General features: G+C 44.5%; 1 protein-coding gene across 1 annotated transcript in view; it reads left to right on the top strand.

The window, feature by feature from the left end:
* Positions 1 to 2596: 2596 nt before the first annotated feature.
* Positions 2597 to 27524, top strand: part of RYBP (RING1 and YY1 binding protein) — a 41650-nt gene continuing 16722 nt past the window's right edge. The window contains exons 1-2 of the mRNA XM_056501909.1: positions 2597 to 2824; positions 3655 to 3780. Of these exons, the coding sequence (XP_056357884.1) occupies positions 2793 to 2824; positions 3655 to 3780 (158 nt within the window). The 5' untranslated portion in view covers positions 2597 to 2792. The remainder of the gene's footprint in view (positions 2825 to 3654; positions 3781 to 27524) is intronic.

Below are 27524 nucleotides of genomic sequence, written 5' to 3' on the forward strand. Positions count from 1 at the left end.
TTTTGCTGGAATGAGTTTGGTTTGCAAACTTGTGCCATGTGGGAGCCTAGAAAATTCACTCCTTACAGTTTTGAAATCCAGATTACTGGAGTTAAGGGGAAGTGTTAAATAACTTGCCAAGGCTTCCTTGCAAGGACATGAGAGCCCAAACTCCATTAAAAATCCTCAAATGCTCAGAGAAGTGCACTACGTGTACCACCTCAGTGCATTTTGAGGCTGGCAGGATAACTCTGTGCTAATAACAGAGTGTGAAAGAAATACCCCCACCAAGGCACTTGCCCTTTAGCTTGACTGTATTTTCAGCCCTGAATTTTGCCAGTGGTTCCTGTCTTGATGTGTTGGTGTCTCCCAAAAGCTCTGGCTGGACCAGCCCCACCAGTGGCCACAGCACTCCTCCAGAACCCTCCATGAAGGAAGAGACCCCAAACTGTGGCTTGAAGGGTGTTTAACAAACTGGGAATGATCACCTCCTGATGGATGTAAGGGACTGAATGAAGTCATGCTGTGCTTGGCTTGCCAAGTTTTTACACGTGATGTTGAAAGCGTTATTTGTCAAGGAAGGAAGGTTTCCAGGGGAATTGATAACGAAGGATGTAGTAGGTTTTTGGAAAGAAAACAACTTTTGCTATGAAAACAGCAACCCTGAAACTTTTTTGAGGAGATAAACTGCTTTCTAAAAATGGGCCACAGCTGCCTGCTGTTTCCACAAAAACTTACTGTATGCCTGTGGTGGCTGTCACTCTGCTTAACACAACAATGTGGAGCTAAGGGAAACACCTGTGGCAGAAAATGGGAGTTGAACCATGCCTAAGTCGCCCACTGAGTCAAAATTTCAGTGCTTTCTGCTTTTTGTGCTTCTCAGGTTCTCCACTGACCGTGTCCCCAAGAATGTCCCCACACTCTCCATTGTCACAAAGATCTGGTAGCGATTGCACACCAGGTCTCAGCTTACCAGACCCCACAAGCACTGCTGAGTTCCTGTTCCCACACAGATTCCCAAAGCAAACGTTACAGCTATAATCTAAAAGAGCAAAAATGTTTGGAAAACAGCAGATGCAATGGGAAAATGACACTTCCTACATGTGATAATTGTGCAACCTTAACTCTGCCCTTGGAGTATGTCTGCATCTTGCTGTATTGTTCAGGAACTTGTGTGATGAAGAAAAAAGTTGTTGGAAGTCTGTCTGGAAATTGAAGTGGTTGGTAGAGGTGCCAGCAAGGGTTAAATTACCTGGGTGGGATGAGGGGGCTGGGTAGGGTAAGTGGATTACTCGTAGCTCTTAAATGCTAAAAGAGGTGACTCTGTCAGCATGGTTTGACTGTTAAAATGGGCATCAGTGGAGGGAAAAAACCCTCTGTGACTTGTGAGTCCAGATTCCTAAAGCTTTAATGCACAGGACATGGTTATGTTGCCTCCTGCCATGTAGGTGCCTATCCTGCTTTTAAGAAGTGTTTTTCATTTTTCCCCTTGTACTGAGCCATAGATTAATTTTGCTCAGACTCTCCAGGCTCTCCCTGCAGCACCACTCTCTCAGGTACAGCCCTGTGCAGCCCACGTCCCTCCTGTCCGCCCTGCGCCTTGCCTGGGGATGAAGTTTGCTGTTCACTGACGGGAGATGTTTGCTTGGCTTAGTCACCACTGAGAAAGTGGGAGAGCACAGTGAAAGAACGTCTGCGCTGCAAGATGTGTGGCTGTACCAACTTTTTTGCCTTCACTCATCATTCCTTTGCTCCATCCTTCCTCAGCTGCTCATGGCCCCCATGCAGAGGAAACAGCCCGATGTGAAAGGGGCTCAGCAGAGACAGTGACAGCTCATGCCTGGCGTGTCAGCATCGCAGCCAGAGCTGCCACAGGCCCTGGGGAATCTCAGGGCACGACTGCTGCTTTTTGGGAAGCGCCACTTTGTGAGAACGCCACTTTTTTGGGAACGCCGCGTTTTGCCACCTCAGGAGTTTTGCAGGACCACAGCTCGTGCTTGGTGGAGTCGCTAGATCACTGAGGGATTGATGGGAGCACTTCTGGAAGCAGCCCTACAGCAGCGCTGTCGAAACACCTTGGCCTCTGGGCGGGCCGCTGCCCCGACCCCGAGCCTGGAGCCAACTCACGGAGGCGGCAGCCGAGGCATCCGTGAGGGCACCGACAGCCCGTCCCCGGGTCAGGGCACGCAGCAGGAGCTGCCTCCCGCTGCCCGGCCCCTCCGCTGCTCCCAGCGCAGCCACCGGCCGGGCGAGCCGCCTCTGGCCGCCCTTCCCCTGACGGAGCGGGGCCTGCCGCCCGCCGTGCGCCGCCGTCCCGCCCGCGGCAGCCCCGCTGCTCGGGGGACAAGCCGGGCGACGGACGAGCCCTCCGAGGGGGCAGGGACGGGAAGGGAAGGGGCCAGCCGCGGGCTGCGCGGAGCCCGAGCGCTGCCGGCGCGGAGGAGCGGCCCGCGGGGGCTCCGTGCGGGCGGGGGTGGGACCGGCGGGGCGGCGCAGGGGGCGCTCCCGGCTCCCCCCCGCTCCCTCCCCGGCAGGGCCGGCGGCGGGGCCGCCCCCATTGGCCGCGGCGCGGCAGCAGCTCCGCCCGCCGGAGCGGCGCGGCGCGGGGAGGGAGAGAGGGAGGAGGAGGAGGAGGAGGAGGGAGGGCGCCGGGCTGCGCTGCGCTGCTAGTCCGGAGCGGAGCCTGGCAGCGGCAGGAGCGGCGGCGCGGGGTGCGCAGCAGCCGGAGCCTGCTGGACGGAGGCAGCCCCGTCCCCCCGCCCTCCCTCCCCTCGCCTCTTTCTTTGTGCGCAGGGCAGGGGCGGCCCCGATCCATGGTCATGGGTGACAAGAAGAGCCCGACCAGGTGAGCGGGGGCGCGGGGGCGGGCGGGGAGAGGCAGTAAGATGGAGGGAACGCGGCGCGGCCGCCTCTGCCCCGGCCCCGGCCGAGGGGATGGCGGCGGGTAGGCCCTGGCTGGCAGCCGCCGGCGTGTGCTCGGCCCCGGCGGGGGGAGGCGGCGAGGGGCGCCTAAGATGGAGGGAGCGAACGGGGAGGGGGCGGCGAGCCCGCGCCGCCCCGCCAGGTACGCGGGGGGCCGGGGCGAGGGGGGGGAGCCGCGGGCGGGGAGGGAGTGAGGGAGGCTCCTAAGATGGAGGGAGCGTGGAAGGGCAGCAGGAGGAGGAGAAGGAGGAGTGCCGGTGTCTCCCAGGCTGCCGCCGGTGCCAGGGCTGGTGCGGTGCGAGCGCAGCCATGGCGGCTCCGCTCTCTCGCACTCCCCGCTCCGCGCACTCGCCGCTCCCAGACAAAGGGAGGTTTAACAAGGTGGAGGAGGGAACGCGCCTCCCAGCCCGCAAACTCGCCCACCCACCCTCCCACCCTCCCGCCGCGGGCGGGGGGACGCGGGCGGCCCGGCCCGGCCCGGCGGGTTCGGCCCGGCGGGGCCGGGGCGGAGCTCGGCGCCCCCCGCACCTCTCCGGGCCCGGCCCCGGCCGGGGTTTGTCGGCTGCTCCCGGCCCCGCGGGAGAGCGGCGGTGCGAGGAGGCGCTGGGTTTCGGGGCTCTGTAACATGGTTTCTCATGTGTGTGTTTTCTTTCTCTCCTCCTCCTCTCTCTCTCCTCCTCCCGCCGCCTCTCTCCTCCTCCCCAAACACACACGTACACACACACGCTTCCCCTCTCCCTCCCCCTCCTCAAGGCCGAAAAGGCAAGCCAAACCTGCAGCCGACGAAGGCTTTTGGGATTGTAGCGTGTGCACCTTCAGGAACAGCGCCGAAGCCTTCAAATGCAGCATCTGCGATGTCAGGAAAGGCACCTCCACAAGGTACGTCCGCACCGTCCAGCGCGGCTCCTGCTCCGCGCTGGGCTTCGCCGACTTGTTGATTTTTTTCGCTGTTGCCTGGATATCGGCTGGTTGCATCCCTTCTCTGCCCCGATGAGGTCCCTTCTGTCCCCGTTCAAAAACTTGTGGATTTTAAAAATTCTCTTTCAAGCGTTTAATTGGAGCTGGAAGACATGTTTCGTGGATGTGGCTGCAACCTGAATCTTTTTGTTGTTCTGTGCTTTTTTGTTGTTGATGTTGCCGGTGTACAGAGAAGCTTTTGGAGATGCACAGCCAGCCAGAAATGCTCTGACTGTGGTTTGGGGCAGATGATTTTCTGTGGTTTCAGTGGAGGTTTACCTGTATTCTCTACGGGAGTAGAAATGATTTAGGGAGCAAGAAAAGAAACGGCTGAAATTAAAGATGCCGTGAGAACAACTCCCTCCCCGAGATGTTGATCTCTGCTGACTGTTGTCATCAGAAAGGAATCGGCTTTGTGCTCAGTGTGGGAATGGTGCGGGTTTTTGAAAGCTTTAGCTGTCAGGTCTCTCTGATTGCCTTGCTCTGAGAAACTGTGGAGTTCTTTGTGAGGTGGTGAGTCTGACATGCAGTAGTTAATTTAATCTCAAAAAACTTGCTATTTCTCAGTTAGAGAGATCGGAAAGTTTGTCCTGGAGGTATCAGTTGGTGCTAAAACAGGCATGTGGTGCTCTGCTTTTCCTTTCTTTCTGTGATTTGTTCTACCATGTTGATTTGTGATTTTGTTAATATTGTGCCTTCCAAATTTGAGTTCCCATTGTGGTGCTCTGCCAAAGAAATAGTCTGTGAGGTTCCTGTTATGAAAGGCTTCGTGTTCCTTGAGTGCAGCTGTGTATTGAGGTGCTCTCATCAGCAGGCTGTTTGCATGACTTGGCTGTCTTGGCTTGATTGACAAAGGAGGTGAAAGCGTGTTGGATTGTTATTGTTCGCACTGTGCTTTGGACAATGTGAAGTGCCTACATTTTTAATGGGGAGCATGTTTTCGGGCCATTGAAACTCTGAGTTACAGTGTTTTGTGATGCATGTCAGCTACAAGTATCTGTGCTTTTTACAAAATGTACAGAGGTGTTGAACTTAAACCAGTTGTAAATAGCGTGGTTAGAGCGTTGAGTAAGGTCGGGCTTTGGGACAGCAGTGTTCTGTGTGCACCTGGAGCTGATTCTTGACTCCTTCAGTCTCTTTGAGTCGTGCAGCTGAGCCTTCCCAGCACGTTTGATTCCTGGGGGTTTCTGCCTCCTTGGCTTCCCCGTTGGTTCAGGTGGAACGTGTCGCTCCTGCAGTCCCTGGTGCTGAGCTGCTCCTCCGGAGCGTGGCTGGCAGTCCCCGCACTCACCCGGTGTCACTGCAGTGCCCGGGTGTCAGTGGGAGCACAGCCCTAGTGAAATGTAGGAGCCCAGATGGGATCTATCCCGTATCAGACACTGTTATTTTCATTGGCCACCATGCTGCTGTTCATTTGGAGAGCAGCAGCCTGCTCTCACATGCCCTAACGTTTTTTTTTTTTGTTTTTTTTTTTTTTAAAGATAATTTTCAAACTGTTTGTTGCGGTAGTAGGATGGTTTGTCTTTTAAAGGGCCATTAAGAGCAGTAGCAGTCGATGATTTCAGGTTAAGAGCTGTAGCCTTACTTGCAGATGTGATCATCGGGTCTAGAACATTGTAATTCTGTTTAGCTTTTAATGGACCCTTATGAATGGCTTCTAATTTTAATTCATTTAATTCATCAGCTTTCTATTCATTTTTTGCTGCTTTTAAAATTGCTTTTGTTTGTAGAATTTGAGAAAGTATTTAAAATATTCAATGGCCCATCATGTCTTCTTGCATATTTGTATAATTTATGAATAAATATAACAGAAAGCAGGAGTGATTGGGTGTTGTGAGAGAGCATTGTGTGTTGGAAGTTCTGGGAGGTCACAGCTATTTGTGGTGTTACTTTGAATTTTATAGTATGTGACATACGAGTCAGTGCTGGGAAATTATTCAGGATTTTTTAAATAAATGACTGATGTAAAGATACCTAATGAGTTATGATGGATAATTTATTACTTTAAATATAAGGTGTCTGATGAGCTTGACTTTTAAGTTGCAATTTGACAAGTTGATGATGCTTTTCCACAGTTGAAACTGCCTTGCTTCATTGTGACTTACTTCAGTAACACTTACAGAAATTTATCAAACTCACTTTTAAAAGAAACCCAACCAAGTAGTGAAAGACATGGTGAGGCAACTGTTTTTCATCAAATTATTGTGTGCTCTCACAGCATGCCCAGGGATTTTTTTAAGATCTGGTATGACCTACTTCCCCCCTCCCTCCACTGTGAAGCCAGTTATTTGTTGTGGAATTTACTTTGGCTGATAAATATTCTCTTATTTATGAACTGGTGAGGCCCTTAGCTAATTCTCACCGTGTGTATATTTTTTCAGACTCAATATAATCTGTTGGCATGTGGGAGGGATGGCTGGCAGCAGTTAGTTTTATTTTCTCAGATCCAACTATCCCCTTTCCCTAGGATCTTATAAAAGGAGCTGCAAACAGTGGTGAGTTTTAGAGTTGACCTGCTGAGTCAAAATCATTGTAGAGGCTAAACAGTTAAATTGCACTCAGCTCTTTTTTCAAGGAGCTGTTTATAAATATTTCAGGTGCACTTTTAAATAAAAATTAGGTCAAATCCATCTCTGAAGAGTTGTTGTGCAAAGACTGTGTTAAACCTGTAGCACTTGAATACTGGATTTGTTACAGTATGTCACTAACTTCCTTTTCTCACCTGTATTTTTGCTATTTTATGGTTAAACTTTTATTACTTTCTATTTAGGCAAGCATGAGGTTTTTATACTGTTATTCTTCTGTGAGGATGGTGGCAGACACCAGCTCTGTTCAGCACAGAGCTCAGCTGGGTGAGATGATGATTTAGCTGGCTGCAGAGTGGGCAGTGGGGAGCTGTTTGCTGGTGTTTACAGTGCCTTACTCCTTTCCTGGGGATTTTTATTGATGTCACAGCACAGAAAACTGATGCTGGTCACCACTTTCACTTATGTCCTGTGGTTCTTCTGGTGGTTTGCTCTGGTGTAGCAACACCAGCTCCTGCACTCAGGAGAAGACGGGAATTGAAACTTCTGCCAGGAAGTTTGCTCCACAGAGGCATGTTCCTTTCCAATATCCATTACTTCTTCAAACACGGAAGGAAAGTTTACTTTGGATTTCCTAAGAATGTGAGGGCAGGATTTGGCCTTGTATTTCCTGTGAGTTCCTATTTGGGGGTAGGTGATGGCTCTCTGTTTCTGTTTGTTTTTCTTAATGGCATTCTTGCTCCTCTTCTCCTTTGGTTCTCAGATAGTTTACATATATTGTGTTCCTGTACACCTCTTGTAATTTCCTCTCTCCTCCCAGACAGGGCTGTGAAGTGTTTCTACATGGGACTGTTTTCAGGGAAACTGGTTTTTGAAACTTTCTTTTTGGATGAATAGGCAAATGGTGCAATGTGGTGCAGCTTCTCTGATGTTAAATTTATTCTAAATTTGGGATGAATGCTTTTCTATATCCTCTTACCATGAATATGCCTTGAGTACAAAGAAATGCACTTAAAGTCAGTGAAAAATGTGAAAGCAACAAATGGGTGCCTGATATGCAAATTAACAACATGATGGGAGCTTTTAGTACAGAATTGAGTTGAAATGTATGTGTCCTCTGCAAGGTATAAACTGAGCAAGCATTTCTGTTTTATTTGTTGCTAATACCTATATGACTGAAGTGCAGTGTTTGGAGTTTGCATCAAGTGATGTGAGTGTACACTTCATTGTGGAGTGCCCAAGGAGTGATGACAGTAGTGCTTCACCTTTTTGCCATCCTTATTTCTGGTTGGAGGCTGAGCTAAAACTGTTTATATTTACAAACCGAATCTTCTTATAGGGAACAAATGTCTCAGATATTGGCCTTTGTTTCCCTTTAGTTCTGCAGAAAATTCTCATGTTTGCAGGATCTGTACTACCACCTTGAAGGATGCAAACTACTGTCCATGTCACCATGGAAAAGTATTCTTTTCTGCATCTAAGTTGGGCTGACCAGAATAGGCACCAGATAGTCCTGCTATTCCTGGAATGAGGAATCAGGCTTATGATCTTGACCTTCATACAAATAATATGTGCCCTGCTTATTTGCCATGTGTTTGCAGGACTATTCTGAAAACTCTTGCAGCAATGTGTGGCTATGGTGTAGGTTGGAAGCCAAGTGGTTTAGTTTGGTTCTCTCAAGTTAGTTAGCTTTCACTTGAATTAAGGTGGGTTTTATTCAGCATCATAGCTGGTCTTTATGTGGCTTAATTTCTGTAAAAATTGAATATGTAACTTGACTAAAAAAAAACTTTTAAAGCAATGTTGGTGCTTTTACTCTGGTATACTTGTTTTGTTTAAATCTATTGTTAAATCACCCCTGTTTTTCCTGTTGATTGCTGAGTTTAAATGGCTGTTGGATTAGGAGTGAGGCATGGGCTGTACTAGCCTGGAGTTGTGGCATTGTTCCACTGGACCATCCACATCCTGAGGATGTGTCTCCTCAGGGACTGCTGTTCTGGTAGTGGAGGGTGCAGTGTAACTCTGACTGGGTACTGCTGAGTGCTGGAATGCACAATATCTCTTTGCAAAATGTTTGCCCACGTGCCAGGAGTTCTGGAGATCTCTATTGTCTCATACCTTATTCACCAGCATTGCCTAAAAGTAAGTGGCTGTTACTTTGTGGATTTGGGGAGTGCCTCTGCTAGGTCTGGCAAACCCACCAGGGCAGAGGAGCCAAGGGCAGGAGCAAACACCATCTGACAAGCAGACAATGCTGATGGTTCACAGCAAACCCTGAATTCTGAGGCTGTGGTTTGACAACACACCAAGTTTGAATCTGTGACTTGTATTGCAGAACCACATGTGTCTCAGCCACATGGCTTGGAGTATTGATCCATTATGAGCTGACTTCTGGTACACATTCATGCTACACTTATTTTTTAAACTGGCATGGAGTTAGTCTGTGAGGCTTCAACTGAGCAGATGAAGCTGTTCAGTTTCAGATCAGCTATATCTGTCAGCCTGGTGCAAGCATAACCCTGGCATAAGATCTGTGTCTTGTACTTTGGCTGTTTGAAAGAAGTGAGAGTTGTGTCCTGATTTGCTCTTTGCGGTGTTTGGCTCTGATTAATGATCTCATTACCATCACCCCAGGATTTCTCTTAGATCTCAGCACCTCTGGGAAATCATTCTCAGCAGGGAGAATCCTCAGTGTTAATGTGCAGCACCAAGGCAATACCCCTTTGCTATGGTTGTCAGATTTGGGTACCTGAGAAGCTGTGGGTGGCAAATTCAATAGGGAGTATGGTAGTTCCTGTGACTCACTTTGCTTCTGCCACTTCTTTTTTTTCTGAATGTCCTACTAAGGAAAAAAGCATGTTGTTTTCCTTTTTTTTTTTTTTTTTTAATTAGGATAGAAAGATCTTTTTGGTTAAAGTAAATAATAAAACCCTCAGCAGGGGTGTAGTATTTATGTTAAGTACCCGTTTGGGTTAATTATGGGTGGTAGGGTTTAATATCAAGCTCTGATTTCTGAGTGCAGACTCTCTGAAGATCTGAAAGATAAACTGCAATGCTGAATGTGTTGATACATCATTGGTAATATTCAGTGTGGATATTATTCATTTTTCCCTTCCTCCCTCCATAGGCTGCTTTTCTGGGAGATGGGAATCCAAATCAAAGCATGTGTGTGCGTGTAGGAGGAGAGGGCACACAACTCTCTCATTGCTGTGAACAGACATTGCGTCCACTGGGATGCCGACCCCTGGCTCCCAACAGGTCCTCGTGGGGAACTGGTAGGCAGAGGAATGCAGAGCAACCTTCTCTGCATGCCTTTCTTAATTGCCCTGATTGTTTCATGTTCCCATCAGCTGCTGCTGCAGAGAGGCTGCTGCCTTTGCACGGCTGGTGGGTGTGTTTGCACCCTGATGTGGGGCTTGTCTGTTAAGGGGAGTTGGTTAAACTGGAAATAAGGCAGTGTGCAGTGTTGCCTGGAGTTATAGTTGAGAGGAGGGAAGTGGTAGGTGCAAAGTGTGATTCCCTGTGGCCATCCTCTGCTCCTGTGGCCATCCCTGCTGAGTGTCCTGTGCTCAGTGCTCCCCAGCAGTGTGCAGCACTCTGGGACTCTGTTTTGGCTGAATTTTTAGGTCCCTGAAGAAAATGCATGAGACCCAAAACCCTCAGGGGTGAAAGGAGTCAAGAGATATGCTGTGGGCTGGAGGGATTGTTCTGGCTGGCTACATCTGGCTTTTGTGCTGTAACTTGGACACCCTTGCTGTAACTCCAGGCGAGTTCACTGCTGCTCTTGAATTGTGTGTCACTCATACTGCTTTGCAGTATTGATAGGCTTACTGTTCCTTGCTGTGGCACTGCTCCTTTTCTTCCTGCTCCATTGTTCTTGAACAAACAGACAGGTCCTTCCAGGGCCCCTCAGTGAGGAACACAGAAGTTCACAGCACTTCTGGGGAGTCCTGCTGGTCTGCAGGAATATGGCAGCAGAGTGAGACACACACAGCTCCTGCGTCAGGCAAAGCGTGTGCTCTGCTTGTCCTTTATTTCATGTGCCTCTCTCCTTGTCTGGGGAATTTTTCATAGGAGGAAACCCACTGACCTATTTTATGGGATTTCAGGTGGTTCTGTAGGTTAGTGGGTTCCAGTCCTGCAATGTAGGTCACTCGCAAGGTGCGCTGCAGTTCCGTAATGCGTAGCTCTGACCTGAAATAAGATTCACACAAACTCTCTCTGTCTGTATCTTGCAGCTGTACTTTCTCTTTGCACAATTCTTCACAAGGTAAAAGGAGAAATTTGGCCATTTCCAAAGGGAAGGGATCTTACAGGAGGGTTCATGAGTATTTATTTAAAGTTGTGTCAGGCAGGTAAGGGCAAATTTCCCTTACTGCACTTTATATTAAGGGCACAGTAAAAAAAGCAGACCAGGAACACTGAGTAGCCCATCCATGCTACCCTAAGCAGATGTCCAGGATTACAGGATACAACAGAAATAATGTGGAAATGCCTCTATTATGTTTATGTAAGTTCCTTTTGCAGCTGACATATGCTAAATACATTGATTGTCTCTGTGCACACAGATTTCCTTTACATCAAGCAGAACTTCTTTTGCACTTTTTTGGTACATCTGGAGGTACAACCAGATCCTTAACATTGCTCTTCCCATAACCCAGCTATTAATTAGGAGCATGTTCTTTGTAGCAGAGAGCTAATTGGTACACCAACAGAATCACTGCCTGTTGAACATGGGAAAGATAATAATTCTGTCTGGCTCAAATATAAGTGAGAAGAAAGCAACACTTCTCTTTGTTGGCCCACTGGATTTTGTTTGACTGTTCAATAACTCATTGTATTTCAAATCATGTGAATCTCAAGTTCTTAGTACAAAACCCAAAATTAATTGCTTAAAATTGGGTGTTGCTTTGATAATATTTTGTTCCCGAAGTTCTCTGTATGTTTCTGAAAGTTAAAATTACACCCAAAGCCCATCTTCTGTTAAGTAATACTGGAAATTTACAAGGAACAGGGCTTGTAGACATCTGAAATATGGATCTTGAAACCAGGAGACCTGATTTGAACTGTGTGTGGTCTTTTCTGGGATTGTGGAGTATACCCTTATGCCACAAGGATCAAGCTATTAAAAATTTGGAGAGGGAATTTTTACAAGGGTGTGAGGGGGCAGGACAAGGGGAATGCCTTCAAACTGGACAGAGGGCAGGGTTAGATTAGTTATTAGGAAGAAATTCTTCATAGTGAGGGTGGTAAGGCCTGGCACAGGTTGTCCAGAGAAGCTGTGGCTCCCCCATCCCTGGAATTGTTCCAGACCAGGCTGGAGCACCCTGGGATAGTGGAAGATGTCCCTCCCCATGGCACAGTAGCAGGAACAAGGTTTTCTTTAGAATCCCTTCAAACCCAGCCCATTCTATGATTCTCTGTTCAGAATTTCCAAAAACTTTAGTTTTTGGATCTTACCAGGTTGGTTGTCTTGAAATAAAATGGAAGTAAAACAAGTCAGTTTTGGATTTTGTTTAGGGCTAAACAAGGAATAAATGTTTAGACATATTTTCTCGAGCAGATTGTTTATGGGGATTTCAGAGTTATAATGAATTGTTTGTAACATGCAGAGGTGCTAAGTGAGACAAAATATCTTGCCTGAGATAAAGCTGCCTTCTTCAGATTTATATTTTTGAGTAGACAGAAGTGAGACTGATCATAATCTAAAATATTTTATCTGAACTAAATTATTTTGTGCATGTGGAACTGTCTGGATAATTCATGTGCAGCTCCACATGGTCGATTTGGGGAGGTGGACAGAAGATAAAGAACTGCTGGGATTTGGTGGCTTCAGTGATGTAAAGTTGATCAGAAAGCTGCCTGATGAGTGGTGAGTGTGGGTTACTCCCTGCACCCTGGTCCCATATGTGCAGCATTTATAAATTATAAGGATATTTATTAATGGAATAGGATTGCTCTCTTTGGTCATCTATGTAGTAAGTAAGTACATGGAAGGATTTATATTTTCTTTCATTTCTGTTTGCAGGTGACAGTGGGGCTTGTATGATGTTAATGTGATTTCAGCCTGTGTAAAAGATGCTGGAATTCACCCTTTAGCAAGTCAGCTAGCTAAATATCCTCGGGATGCCATTTTTAATCTGTATGATTGTATTCACTGTCTGTGTTATAATTTGATCAAGAAATTTATGCCTATGGTACGTGTTTCATTCCTTTGTTTAATTAAAAAGAAAAAAAGATCTAGTTTAGCAGAAGGACATAAATCTTACTTGTCCTGGGTGGACAAAGCATGCTGATCTGTTCAGGTTGCTGGAAATGTGTGTCTCTGCTGAAATATTTTGCTCTCATTATATATCTTGGAGCTCTTATTCTGAAAGTGCTTTCACTGTTTTTTTCGGAAGTGGCACAGAGCACTTTCTCTTCCTGAGATGAGATTTCAATAAGAGAGGCAATACATTGATGGATGATGGCCCTGTGATGGAGTCAATCAGCCAGTGCAGTCATTTGTCTCCTGGGGATACAGGGTAGAGCACATCATTAGCAGCAGAAGGGGAGGCTTTCCTCTGTAATGCTAATAGGGCCAGGGAGCTGGTTGGTGCCTGTTTGCTGCCATTGCTCCCTTATTACAGGTGCCTTGTGAAGAAATAAAACCATTTTCATTTGTTATCTATAGGTGTGGATCAATTTAACAGAAATATTTAATAAGCTTTAGAAAATGTTTGTGATTCAGCATAGTATTAGCAATTTGTAAACCTGCATCATGTAAAAATGCTTCCCATAAAAATGGTGAGTTATTCTGGGGGAGTTGTGTGTGGCTTATTGGTTTTACACACAAGTAGCTTGGCTGGTGGAGAAAAGACAGGCAGCTGGCTGATTTGAAGGGTGGTGGGCCTTAATTGGAGGAGAAGTGTTGAAAGGGAAGCCTGTGGGTTGCAGAAGTTACTGCAGCAGTCTGGTGGCACTGGGTTCTGTCAGAGCAAAGGGCAAAGCACGAGGCAGTGAGGGAAGGTGGCTTGTCTGAGGGACAGCTGGGACTGAGCTGGATCCAGGGTAGCCTGGTGTGCTGGGCATCATCCAGCTTTGCCCACAGAGGATGAATTAACCTGCAAGCTGCTGTTCCTCCATGGCTACATTACTCCTTTAATGGCTCTTGGGAGCCACAGCAGTGATCCCATCAGGAGCAAGCATGAACTTCCCTCAAGGTGGGCAGGAGTGCTGCTGTTATGGGGTACAGGGCTGCAAACCTTGTGTAAGCAGAATCTGTGTCCAGAGATGGTCAGTTCTGACAGAGCACACACAGAAGTTGTAAATTTGGAGGGAAAGGTTGTTCTGAGTGGCTGGTGGGTGTTCCTGTACCCTCCAGCACTGTGAGCAGGGGGCTGGCAGCTCAAACACACAAAAAAAAGCTTTAACTTGCTGTGAATCTGGACATTAGGTAAGTCACTTGCATACATTTACCTATCTGTAAAGTCAATGCACTGTGAAGTCCACATACAGCTTGTAGGAGGTAAAGTTCAGTTTTGGGAAGCAATTTAGGTTCTGAATTGTCTTCTCAAAAACTGCAGGTGATGTTAGACTTAACAATGTTTATCTTTCTTTCTCTGAACTGTATAGATAGTGGTTAAAAAAAAAAAAAAGAGCAGGGACAGCCAGAAAGCAAGTGATGTTGAGCTGCTGGAATGGTGTGGTGGGTGCTTTTGTACAGTTCTTTTCTCCTGTGTACAGTCTTTGCTCCTGAAATATGGGAGGAATGGCTCAGCTGTGTGGTACTAAAGGCATGGACTTGTCAGAGTTGTGCAATTTTACATAGGGGTTAGCAGAGTGAGGAACATGCTTTGTCATGGGTGTGGAAATACAGGGCTCTGGCAACAATTAAGAGTCATTAATTAGGAGTACTTATTGCCGGATGTGAGTCAAGTTAGTTGCAAGTTGCTTAACTTTTGAGGTCAAGAAGATCTGATGCATCTGAGACATGCTTTGTTAGCATCCATGGGACTGTGGGGCTGTCCACAGGGACAGGCTGGAATAGCAGAGCACAAACTGGAATTTTGAGCTTCATTAGATGACTTACTGACAGTGACAGTTTGGCAGCACCTCTGCCAGCTGGGACCACACATTTGCATTCAGAGCTGTAGACCTGTGAAGGGTTCCTTGAGGCTCCTGGGTTGCATCAGCTGGGAACATACAAGTGCATGCCAGGAATTTACACTGCTGGGCTGAGACACACTGAATCAGCATTTAAAAAAGCAACAGTGAAACTTTCTGGTAAGGAAAAGCTGTCCTGTCTCTATGAAGAGGATAACATTTTTTTTCCAATTACAAGTTTAAAAAATGGATAGAAAAATTGACAAACAGAACATGGGTAGAATATCATGCACGTGTGCTGCATACCTGCTCTGTGAATGCATGGGAGATCAAACCTTCATGTTCAACCTGTGCACTTATAAAGATGTAAAGCACAGGACAGTGCTTGTGCTGCCAATAGCCCAACATGTCAAGCAAGCACTGGAAAAAGATCTGTAACAGTTTACCTGTTATAGTTCTCAGGGTTTTCCCTAATGTGCAAGGACAGTGAAGGATAGCACTGAGCAGTAGTTTGCCTTTATTTCCATCTCTCTAGTTTTTCCTCTCTTGCCATTTTTTTTGAGTTTTAAGCCAGACTAACTTTCCCACTGGCACTCTGAATTCAAAATTCTGCAGTTGTACAGCTGTGTACTGAACTTACTTGTTTATAAAAGCTGTCACAAGCGTGAGTGGTTTATTTATTTTTTTTTCCACAAAGGTGTAGTGTGAGGAGCAGGTTTACTTAGTCACGGGTGTGTGAGAATACAGACATTGTGCTTAGAAATGAGTTTAATAACAGCTGGTTGCTTTATTTCTGAGTGTGCTGGCATCTGCAAGTCTGTCTTGGTTCAACAGGTAGTTGATGCTTGGGGAGAATGTGACCTTTTGCTCCTTGCATTGATTTTTTGAGTCATGTCCAGAGGCTGCAGAAGTCAGTGCAGCACTTTGCTGTCAGCTGCAAGGGCTGGTTCAGGCCTCTGGGACTGATGCACTGAGAAGAAAGGGAATAAGTTGACATGAAACTTAACATGGTTGTCTTTTGTCATCTTGCTTTTTTTCCAAGGCTGTTTATTCAGGTAGATGTTTTTAACAGATAAAAAAGATATGAGAAATATGTTGAATGCAGTCCTAAACAAAGACTTCAGGGAACAGCATGGTCTGTGTCTGTGTAAGCAGAGGGCTCCTCAGACTACTCTTTGCTCTTGGTCTTCCTGGAGCCTCTAAAGTCTGAACAGGGCCTGAGACTGCTACAATTCTAGATCTGATTCTTTTCTGTTTGTTTTTGGGTTTATTTTTTTTTAAGAGTTTGCCTTGGTGACCAAACATTTTCTGAAAGTGAAACAAAATACCCAGAAAAACCCAAGAGATTCACCAAATTTTGCAGGGCTGCAATTTTCAATGAGCCTCATCTGTGTGCTCACTTGTATCAAAACGATTACATTCCTTCTCCCTGGAGTTGTATCCATGTCTTTGCTTGTATAGCCGGGATTATTAGTAGGTAAGACAGGTCGATTATCGTGGCTTGCTGCTTTCCCTGCTTGTGCCAGTTCAGGGTATTACTGTTAACAGCTTTTAAAGTAAAGTTCCTCCTGGAGGAATTGCTGGCTCCAGACAGAAAAAGTTTTCCAACCAGTTCTGAACTACTAGGACTGTTGAATTTTTTGAAATGCTGTTCATTGCTCCACAAAACTGCTGCGAGTACACCTTGAATCATGCATAGCCTAAAGAGCATCCTGGGGGTAGGGAGACATAAATAATTGTTTAATTGCTCTGCTGTGTAGCTTACATCATGTTGAGTGTATAGAAAGGACTGAATCTAAACAGTGTTTTACTGTATCAGTTCTCTGAGTCTGAAGATGAGCATTTATCCCAGTGAAGTTTAATGTGGTGGTAAGCAAGACATGCAAATGTGTCTTGACTTAAGTTTGTTAATAAAAATGTTGCCAATCTCTCAGCTTTCAGATGTTTGGTAATTATGGTAACTGAAGTCTTGAATAGTTTTAAAAGGAAAACATCATTCTATTGGAAGGAAAAGCTTTATCATTAACATGTTCAAATTGTTAATAACTTTTCATCTTTCATTAGATTAATGAGAAAACATGTCTTCTGTGGTTGTTAGCAGATAGGGCAGAAGTCAGATAATATACTTACATTGTTTTAATTAAGAATACATTGATAACTCTAAAAATTCACTTTTGACATCCAGCTCTTAGGCTTGAAATTAATGTCAAACTTGGGCTTTTTTATACTGCAGGAAAATACACTCTTTTCTCAAAACATGCAGCTAAAGCAAGCTCATGAAAATCAGTAAAACAGAGTACAGCCATTGGAAAATATCATTACAGTAGTTAAGTAATTAGCCCACTGCCTGACTTAGCAGGAAGGATAAATAATGCATGTAGAGCTGTGCTGGAGCTTGCAGGGAAGGTCCTGGCTGGCAGAGTGGCTGGGAAGGGCACAGGCAGAGCCCGTGTCAGAGGGGGGTGTCTGCTGGGTCCAGGAGCTTTCAGTGCCTGTGAGGAAATGCAAACCAGACCTCTTTTCCCCATGAATTTGAGGGTGACCATTGGGAAGAAGCCTTCCTTTGCTGTGTTAGCACAGCTTGGCTCCTGCTGCTTCTCAGAGGTGTCCCATGGTCAGCATGTCCCAGCCCCTGACAGAGCTGTGGGCCTGGTCAGCAGGAATATTGGCTCTTCTTGCAGCAGGCAGATGAGGAGTTTGATTTGTCTTCCTTTCAGCTAGAACTGAATATTCTGAATCTGTCAGTTGCTGTCAAGAGGATTGTACTTTGGATTAGTGAGCTCCTGGAAGCAGTTTGAATCATTGCAGTTAAAAGCACGCCGAACAGCAGTCTAATTAATAGTTATATAATGTACCCAACAAGCTTAGGAAGCCAGGATGTAACTTGGAAAGAAACACAGCCCCGTGCAATCCCTGCATTGCCTGAGGATCACTGTGTGTTTGTAGGGTGATGCTTTTTGTGCCAGGACCATCATGGTCAGGGCAGGTTTGTTGCTGGTGTGTCAGTTCCACCACAAGACTTATGGGGACATCTTCCTGCACCTTTCCCCTTCCCTTCATTTTCTCTGATGCCCTTTTCATCAGGCCCTGGTCAAACCAAGAACATTGCTCATGTTAGGCTTGTTGGAACTATTATTTGCTTCTGTGTTTGCAGAAATCTTCATCTGCTGTGTAATTATGGATGCCACATAAAAACTCCCCAGCTCTTGAGAAAAAAATACATTTCTGGTGTGGAGTTTTTCAATAGACATTTCAGGGCAATTATGCAATACCTTTCTGCTATGCAGTACCTGTCAACCCTTAACCACTTGTGTTTTTAGGGGAGCTGAAATGGCTATTGAGCCTTCCAGAGTAGCTTCTGCTTTGTGACAAGCTCAGACCTGTCAGGCAAAGCTGTGTATTTCAGCAAGGCAGCAGGTGAGTCTGTGCACCTCAGACCACCTGTCTTGTAGGGATTGGATTGGAGGTGTAATGCTTTCAAGTTTTTTATATTAATGTCTGTGAATATCTTATGCACACAGAGGTGGTGATCGAAATTCTGAGGTGTTGCTCTAATTCTGGGTGAGTTTGATAAAAAATTAATGTAATTTGCTTCCTTTAGCTGTCTGCTGAACACTTCAGTTGCCTTAAACCTTTGGACTCCAATGTCTCAAAATGTTTTTTTCTCTTAGCTGATGTGTAGGTGTGGTGTTTGGAGGCATGGTTTAGTAGTGGACCTGGCACTGCAGGGTTGGACTCTATTAAAGATCTATTCCAACCTATGGGATTCCCTGAAAAAGGGAGAATTTTGCTGGTACAGAATTTAGTATTCCTGTTTCTAAAAAAGTATCTTATCAAATGTGATTGGTTGATTGGTGATTAATTAGAAAGTAATTTTCATCTGTAAAAAGAACTACTTTATTTTAAAATGGAATACTACTGCTAAGCAGTAAGTACTGCCCCCCTGGTTTCTATCTACATTGCTTCCCCAAGTCAGTTTGCTCAGTATTCACTGCCACTGACCTTGGATAATTAAGAAAAAAGTCTGCTGTTCTGAGAAGATAAATGCAGCTTCTGTTTGGAATGAGGCTGATTAGCTCAGTTGTGAAAGTGTAATTTAATGTCTGTAGTTTCTGGTGGGATGGATGCTGCCTCTGCCAGGCTTGATGTCCCTCTTCTGCTCCCTGATACCCAGCTGAAGCTGTTGCTGAAAATCCCCTGGGCCTCCAAGATCTGAAACTTGCAGTGGACCTCTTCAGTTTTCAGTGAAAAGGAATTAAAGGCTTCTTTTCCTTTCTGAATCACTGCCACTTTCAGCATATTCCCAGTGCAGCTGCAGTGGTGCAGTTTTGCCCTGGGTGGGGATTTGAGATTCCTGCTTGGAGCAGCAGCTGGGGCAGGGGCTGGTGCACGAGGCTGTTCCTGTTCCACAGCAGGGTCAAGGTCACTGCCAGCCCTGTGCTCAGGGAGACCAGAGAAACACCAGTGGAGAGAAAAGGCCAAGTCACACAAAAAAAAAAAAAAAAAAAAAAATAAAAAAAAAAAAAAATTTTTTTTCAAACCTGTGGAAATATTTGTCAAAATTTGTCTGTTGGATAAATCCCTTGCTCTCTTTATTTTTCTCTGTGCTGCTGCTTGGGCTTCATTTGTTACTTCTGTTTTTGCTCTCTTAGTTATTTGCATTGTTTGTGATTTAAAATACCTACTTGTTTACAGTGTGAAGGCTGTTTGTTTTTTAAACATCTTCATGATGATCATGCAGTTGCATGGTATTTTAGTGGGCTTTTTTCTTAGTCTAGGTTTTCCACGAGACACTTACTACTGTATTTACTCTGGTACAGTACTCCAGGCTGAAGATGGTTCATAAAGTTAAAGTTATGTTTTAGTGATGTTTTTTGTTTTTCTTTAGCTGGTGTCAGCCTCTTTAGAGAATATAATCTGGTGGTATATTGTGTAGTTTGTCAGGTTGTCTTCTGTTATTACACTGTGGAGGACTGTTCCTGTGAGATCTTTGGGTCCTGATGTGGTGGCAATAATTATCAATAAGATTTTGAATGGCATGTGGAGTCTCAACATTTGAAGCCAGATCTGCAGCCTTGAGAATCTTCAAGTCATCATAATCTTCCCCCCCCTACAAAGGTAGAAACTTATTTGGGAAATTGCATAAGACTTGTTATGCAAGCAGTCTCTTTTTAGCCTCTGTGTAAAGTGTATTATAGAAAAAAGTGTTAGGTTTTTTTCAAATTCAGGCAGCAAGTGGTATAAAAATCTCACAACTGAGATGTTTTAATGAAGAGAGGCTTTAATGAATGTTGTTTTGTGTTTGGAGTAGAGGTAAGGCAGAACTGCACACAGCTCCAGCAAATGCTCACACCTGTTCCCACAGAGAGATTCAATTCCCACCATGCATCCAGTTCCAAGGAACAGTGATTGAGTGGACAGACTGTGGATAAAATCAACATAGGTCTGTTAATTGAAATGCATTTTTCCTGGAATGTTGCTAGTAAACAACTTCTTAAATGAAATCTATCCTTACCTTACTTTACATCTCATTTAAGGATTTGCTGCTTACCCTGAGTTCTAGGTCATTTTTCACATGTCTGTGCATGTCCTGAAGTAACTCATTTTGTAGACATCTCTCCCTTTCCTCTGCAGGCTGGTGCATGGCTTAGTTTTTGAGTTTCCCTGGGAATCTGGTTTTCAGTAGAATGAGTTGGTGCAGTGAAGTGTTGCTGAGGTTGTAGGAGGACACTGACCCCTAGTCCATTTTACACCTTTAGCTCCACAGCATTAAAACACAGTGTGGCTGCTTCCCAACATCAAGGACCTTATGGGTTTTACATTCCGGTTCTAGCTGTGTACCTTGAATAAATCTTTTTAGTTGAGGAAGAGTTGTTTCATGTAATATGTGTGAGTGGAAGAGTTACTTGAACAAAAGAGACTTAGAATGAAGCTGTTAATTGTCACAGCTGGTGACTTTTTCCTGTGCATTGCTGCCAGCTGAGAGCACTTTAAACTCCCATCTGAGGTATGAGAAGGCCCATGCCTCTTATCTGCACCTCCCTGAGTAAGGAAAGCAGTTGTTCAATTATTCTCTATAATTAGTGTGCTTCAGTGGGTAGGCAGGTATTAGTTATTCACAGCCTCTTTCACTGTCTCTTGCTTTTCCAGGAGTGTTTGCCTACCAGTCTTCTTCTTCCTTCTCTGTCCGGAGGCATCTGGATGAACCTTGCCTGCTAAGACCTGGGTAGTGGGTGGGCTGTTCCTAACAGTTGTGAAAAGGGGGAAGTTTAGATCAGTACAAAAACCAGTCCAGCTGATATAAGAATGTCTTACCTAAAGAATTTAAGAGATGCTGTGATTGCAATAATGAATAAAATATTTAGAATAACTTTTCCAGTTTTCTGTGGTTCCCATGAAAGGAGTCTTGCAAGTCTGAAGACCTATTTTTCATCTTCATGGAGTTGATTTAGACTAAGCTTTTATCTTCCTGTAGGTATTATTGAACTTAAACCAGCAGATCATCACAACCTTACACTACTGTTGCTGCTGCTTTCTATAAAATGCTTATTATGAAGTATTGCAAGATCCAAAAGGTTTCTCATCACTTGTAATCAGTGAGGTTTGTTGTGCACCTCTGTGTGGTGTGGAGAGTATGTGCATATAGAATTAGCATAGTTTATCTGCATGGAGAACTTTATGGTCTAAAATTCTGAGAGAAAACTTAGACCCTGTGTTATGGGAATGATACTCTCTGTGACTGAGGGGGAATATATGACCTGATATTCTTGCTGATATGAACAAAGAAATACAGAAGAAGATTTTGTTGCTGGAACCTGTGTTATAAAAGAAGGTGAGTGTGAAGCTGTTGTGGTTTTTTGTTTAGGCAGTGAAGAAATAGCTTATCAGAGGCTTTGTGTTCTGGTTTTTCCCATTAACAGGTCAGCTTCTCGAGACTTTATCATTCAAGGTTCTTTTATAAGCTTATCAGGTATTTTGTGTCATCACATGTCAGTCATTGAGATGGTGGCCTTTGAGACGACATCAGTTCAGATTAAAAATCCACTTTCCTGAGAAAAGCCTTTTCTTGGAGACTCCTTTTACCAGGTATTTTGATGGGAATGTCCCTGCTTTGGTGAAACTTGTGTTTCAGCTCCTGCTGTAAAGAAGAGGGGCCCATTGGGGCAGAACAGTGATGGAAAAGCACATTGCATTTTTGCTGGCTGGGTGTACCTGAGGCTGGGAGAATGAGGGTTTTATACCTTCATACAAGCACACCATTCCCTAAGGAAGTAGAGCAAAAATGAGCACTGTTGCAGGTGTGAAAATGAGCAAAAAATGTTTAGTATCCAGGTTTTCTGCTAAAAAATGTATTTAAAAGGTTCATGTTACTGTTCCTTCAGGCCTGATCCCTCAGTCAGTCTTTGCCTGTGTAAGGCAAAGAAGTTTGCTTGAACTTGGTAGAATTGGTGTCACTGAGGTTAAACTTCATTGTGGGATGTATTGTCTGAAACACCACCAAAGTGCATTTGTCTGTGAGCAAAGAGGCCAGATGCTTCCCAAGCATTTGGTATCTGTACCAGCATCTCTGGGAAATGTCTGCAGCCTCCAGGGAGGGAGCAAAGGATTCTCTTCTAACTCACACTGGTAGTTTTTTAACCACTCTGTTAGCAGCATTTAAGCTACATCAAGCTTTGACTGTGTAACTTGTTGGCTTTTCCCTCTTCACCTCCACCACTTCTTTGAGCTTAATGTGACACTTGGGGTCAAACATATGAATTCTTTTCAAGGAAGCCCTGAGGTGATTTGCTACCTTTTCCTATAGAGAAGACTTGAAGTTTGTTCCAGGTTCACAAGGACATGACTATCTGTGTTTCAAAGAGCAGCATGGAGTGGCTGGCAGGCTCAAGGGCTGCTTGTTGGTTTTGGATGGAGCTTCCTGCACGTGCTGCCCTGGCTGCCACCGGGAGAGGGAAGAGCTGAATAAACAGGGAAACTGTGAAATAAACAGAAACAAAACCAAACCAAGCCCCTGCCTCGGGGTGTGGGCTCAAGTCAGTCAAGCAGACTTTCTTTTGTTAAAAGGAAGCACATAAAAGCTTTTCTGCTTTTGTTTTTGTGCCATAATGATAATTTCCATGTGTTTTTCTGTGGTATTTGATTGCTTTCAATTTCTTCCATGAAAACTTAGTGGAAAAGCAAAAATTTGTGTTGCTGCAGGTGAAGGAATTGCTTCAACCTTTCTTGCTGCACATACCCCAGTGTTTTTTGTAGAAGGGATCAATTTCAGGTAGTCAGCTTAAGCCTGCATGTTTTTCCAAGTTGCTACTCAGCTTTTAAAGATGTTGTTAGATGTTTTGGATTCCAGGTCAGGCCGTAAATACTCATTCTGGGGCTTCAGTACTCAGAACCTTCCTCACAGTTCATCATGAGTGACAAAGCTGCCACTGCACTGATGCCAACCCCTCTGGCTTTGTGGGTTCCTCAGGGGGGAATAGGTGGGTTTGGGAAGCAGGAATGGCAGGAACAGGCAGAGCTGTCTCATGTAGGCAGTGCAGACAGATGGGGGAGGCTTGTTTGGTTTGGATCCTGGCACTTGCTGCTGCTCTGAGTGACTCCGGAGATTATGAAAAGAGATGGTGATGAAAAATATTTTCTTGTTTTTCCTCTAGATGGTTCATATGTGTGTAATTGCTCACAAGGTTATGCTAACCCCAAAGCTTGTGCTCTTTTACTCCCCAGTTTTGGTGCAGAGTGCGGGTAGGAGCTCCTTAGGAAGTGGTTGCTCAACTCCGTTTTCCGCAATGCGTTCGCGTAAAAACAAGGTTCTGTTTTTAGCTTGCTTTAACTTGGAAATTCTAGTGATAAGCATTTAGCTGCACAAATCCAGTAAGAAATTCGAGGAGGAAGCAGCATAACATAGTAGAATCCCACTGAGTCATTTTTGTAAATCTCCAGAAGCGAGTAATTTCTCTAATCTGGTAGATGTGTATCATCAGTGGGGTGTAGTCCCAGAGCTCAAAAAAACTTCCCCTGTAGTTAAATGGAAATAAACCCAAACCAAGGGGTATCCTAATAAATAGACCTGAGATTGGGGTGCTTGGGTATTGTGATGCTGCAAGCCGGATAATTGACTTAAACCAGAACCCAACCTAATGTAGCTTAGTTTTGTCTTTCTTTATTTTGTTGCTGTGTTTGCTAAACTAAAATAGTTGGTATGTGTTTGTTAGCACAAAAAAAAAAAAAAAAAAAAAAAAGTAACATTGTCTAAAAATCCCTGGTTTTGGTTACATAGTTGGTAATTCTATCTTTCCCTGCTCAATTCACAAAAAATCTGTCACGTGACATCAGATATAAAGTAGAAGATCTCAGTGTGTCAGGGCAGTGTGTGTTGTCTGAGGAGGTTGTAGAGGATGTGCCATGTGCTGTTCTTGAGCTTTCTGTTCTCTTTTGCTGTACAGAGGAAATGAAACTTCAGCTGTATTCTGAATATTCTTTTCTTCAATTTCCAAGTAACATCTCTGCCAGCGTTTGTGTTTCATTCATCTACAAACCAGTTTCACTTTCATGACACTTCTTAGTTTCACATGATGGTAAATTTGCATTTATTTGCTATTTGCACGTTGTGTGGTATTTCCTGTTGTATATTCATCCTGTCAAAATTTACAGCGGGATTTACAGGGTTGATGCATTGTCTCACACCTAAAAATAAATCAGTATATCTTTTATACAGAAAAATACCCAAGCCTCATTTCTTTCTGTCCTGACTAATTGCCAGGCATAGAGACAGTTTAATACCAGCCCCTTAAATCCATAAGTGACGACTGACATGGTCACAAATAATTTTTGAGTCCATATCTTTAAATTTTCACTGTCATTATTTAGTTTAACAGAAGGTAGGTTATATAAAAAGAAATTACTCAGATCTATATTCTTCATGTGTAGCTTTTGAGTCATTGCAAGACAACAGTCAAGCAAGGACGGATGTTTTGTACGAGAAAGCCTCGTGTTGACTCTCCAGCCTTTGGTCAGAGGAAACACCCAGACACTCATTTCTGTACCTCCTTTTCCAGCAGGGCTGGGAAGTGAAGGAGCTGGAAGTGTTGGGGGCCGTGGGGGCCGCTCTGCCTGTGCAGATGACAGAGTGCATTAGGCTGACAGACCCACACGTGTTGCGGGTCAGGCAGGCTGCCAAGAGCTCCGCGCTCGGCCGGCAGGGAGAGAAGCATTAGGAATCCCAATAATCCACACATCAGTCTGTGTGCTGCCTGGTCAGTGGAGACCCAGCAAGTGAGCTGTGGAGAGATTGTGGGTATTAAGTGGGATGGGTAATGAAAGGCTGTGCTGGCGCTGATGTGAGAGTCTTTAAATGGAAAATGACTTTAAATGATGGTGCCAGGGCAGTTGGAGTGATTTGCCGCTGGCGCAGGATCACAGTGTAACCGGTAGTTTTCAGTGAGACTAACCACTTCTCCAGGGTGGAACACCAGAGTTGTTTGAAGAATTAAGAAGTGGGGGGAAAAGAACTCTTCTCTGAATTTGCTAGCTTTCCCTCCTTGGGACTTGTACCAAATTGATGTCAATTCAGGATTTTGGTTGGGTGTGTTCATGTACGTAGAAATAAGCACACGCCAAATGAGTAGATACAAAGCTGCAAGGTAGGAGTCATCAGGATGATAACAGTAGTAGGACAATAAAATCAGCATTTAGGCTCAAGATTATCTTATCTGAGAACTTTCTTGAAAAATGGTAGTTTGTCTGGACAAGTAGATAGCATTGTTATCCATAGATCAGAAGTTGGCTCGTGGAGAGCTCGGAAATGTTTCTGTTGTTGTAATTAGTTATTCCTGGCTTTTTGTTGTGTAGGAGAAGGCTCTCTGTTCTATTTACAAAGGTAGCTGTGTTGCCCTGTCCTACAACACTCTTGGCACGTACAGGTAACACATGCTGGTACTCCAAGTGGGAACCAAAGTTTACTAAGTAGCTTCTTCTAAGGATTTCTAGCTAGTGAGAGGAAGAGCTTTCAAACTGAGTATTGTAATATTGCTTCCTGGCAAATTTTGAAACCATCTGGGTCAGTTCCTCACGCCCAGGAGTAATAGTTCTGAAAGCAAAAGTTTCAGTGCTCTGGAGCTGTGTTGTTCCCACGGTGCCTGCACAGCAGCTATCGACAGCAGCCTGACTTTCCCTGCGGCTTTCCCGGGCAGCAGCAGCGTGTGCAGGATTGCTGGAGCTGGACACCCCCAAATGTCACTGGTACATCTGTGTTCACTTATCACATTGTGTTCAGAGAACACAATGGAGAAAAAGAGCTCCTCTGAGCACATGGTGGCCTTTTGAAAACGCATGTCTGCTTGCCCTGCCCTTCAGAGCTGCTTTTATTTCTTGGCGTGTTTAGAAAAGCAAGCTGGGTTATTGAGCAGTGGGGTTTTCTCCAAACCACTGGCAGTGACCTTTTCACTGCTGATGGTGCTGGGACAGAGGTGTGAAGGGGTAGGTGGGGTACCACTTACTGGTACCAGTGGGGCCAGCTCCCTGTGCTGCTTCTGGGCAGTGTCTGCTCCACCTTGCAGCAGCCCTGATATCTCTCAAAGTGTGTGGCTGCTGCAAGCTGGGGTTTTGTCATGAAGCTGCATTCCTGGCTGTTCAAGGGCTCTTGAAATGCTGCTTTCATATGAAAGGAAATCCTACCATTGATGTTCTTTTAATAAAAAGGAGGTTTGGCTTGCTGGAAAAGCTCAGTTTTTGCTCATTTAGGTAAAGCCTTCAGTGTCTGATGTAGCTGAATTAAAATTACTGCCTCGCTCAATTGGTGCTTTTCTCTTCTTTTTTTATGGCATCCCTAGAGATTTAGGGCCTATTAAGTCTATTCAGAATCTGTTGTAGAAATGGTAGTTTGTCATTTTGCTTCTATCTGGACTTATGCTGGTTGGTAAATGATAGAGAAGTCTGCATTCTTAAGTGTACAGTATTCCAGTGTCATGCAAGCATAGCAGAATTTTGCTCTGATAAACTGGCTCACGTATTTTGGGGGCACTTTGCAAGCATTGCTTAGTAGAAATTCTTTCATTGTTTTTAAGAAAAGCCATTGTGCTTCTCTATCCAGTGATTTGGTATTCAAGTGATTTGCATTTCTCAAACAGTAAATATTATGTGTGTTTATGCACTGTTCTCCAAATTCTGGACTGGTTATAAGGGAAGGATCAGGTTGAGAATTTAACTGACATATCTCTTGTTTTTGGTAGGGAGCATATTTTCTCTGCATTCCTCCTTTTTGTTACTTGTTTTTCAAGTTTGGTCTCTCTCCTGCTGTGATTTTGAAGTGTGAGATTTGAGTGTCCCAAAACCTGGAGGCAGATGCTCACAGATGGGACATGTCAAGCTGGATTATATGTGACAATTTCCATATTGGTTGGTATTTCAGTGTCTGAAACAGAAATACATGTATTGGCTGCAGTGATAGGGTACTTTTATAATACCAAGCCTGGTATTCCTAGTTACTAGCTTTAGTGCTAAAAATTCTTACTTTCCTCATATTTTTGTTATTTGAATTTATAATATAATAACCATGAGCAGTTGCTTTGGGGAATCTACAAGTTAAATTTTTATCAGACTCATTTATCCCCTCATACTGCTCAACTGCACTTTGTTACTCACCAGGAAGTTTTGAGCCAGTGTGCTTTCCTTAGGATTACACATAACTTAATAAACAGTTAAAAGAAGTATTTTAAGTAATTGTTTTAGTTGTAAATCCATGTATTTTATGATACACATTTTGGTTGCTGTCAGCTTTATGAACTGTTTTCAAATTTTTGCTAGTGAGAGCAGCTTATTTTTGTCAAGCAAGTAAAATGGTCTTAGTTTTATCATCATTCTGGTGCTTGTAGGCAAGTAAATTTTGTGCTGAGATCAGTGATTTTCCATAACAACTTTGTAAGTCTGTGTAAATCATGGAACATTTGGTATTTTGCAGTAAGGTATGGCCATAGATGAAAACACCAGAAGCAGCTGCATGATAAATTCTCCTCTTTGGGAATATGAAGTAGTGATTGGAATTTTCAGTGATGGATTAAACTG

This window comes from Oenanthe melanoleuca, chromosome 12 (genome assembly GCF_029582105.1).
Source record: "Oenanthe melanoleuca isolate GR-GAL-2019-014 chromosome 12, OMel1.0, whole genome shotgun sequence".
Lineage (NCBI taxonomy): Eukaryota > Metazoa > Chordata > Aves > Passeriformes > Muscicapidae > Oenanthe > Oenanthe melanoleuca.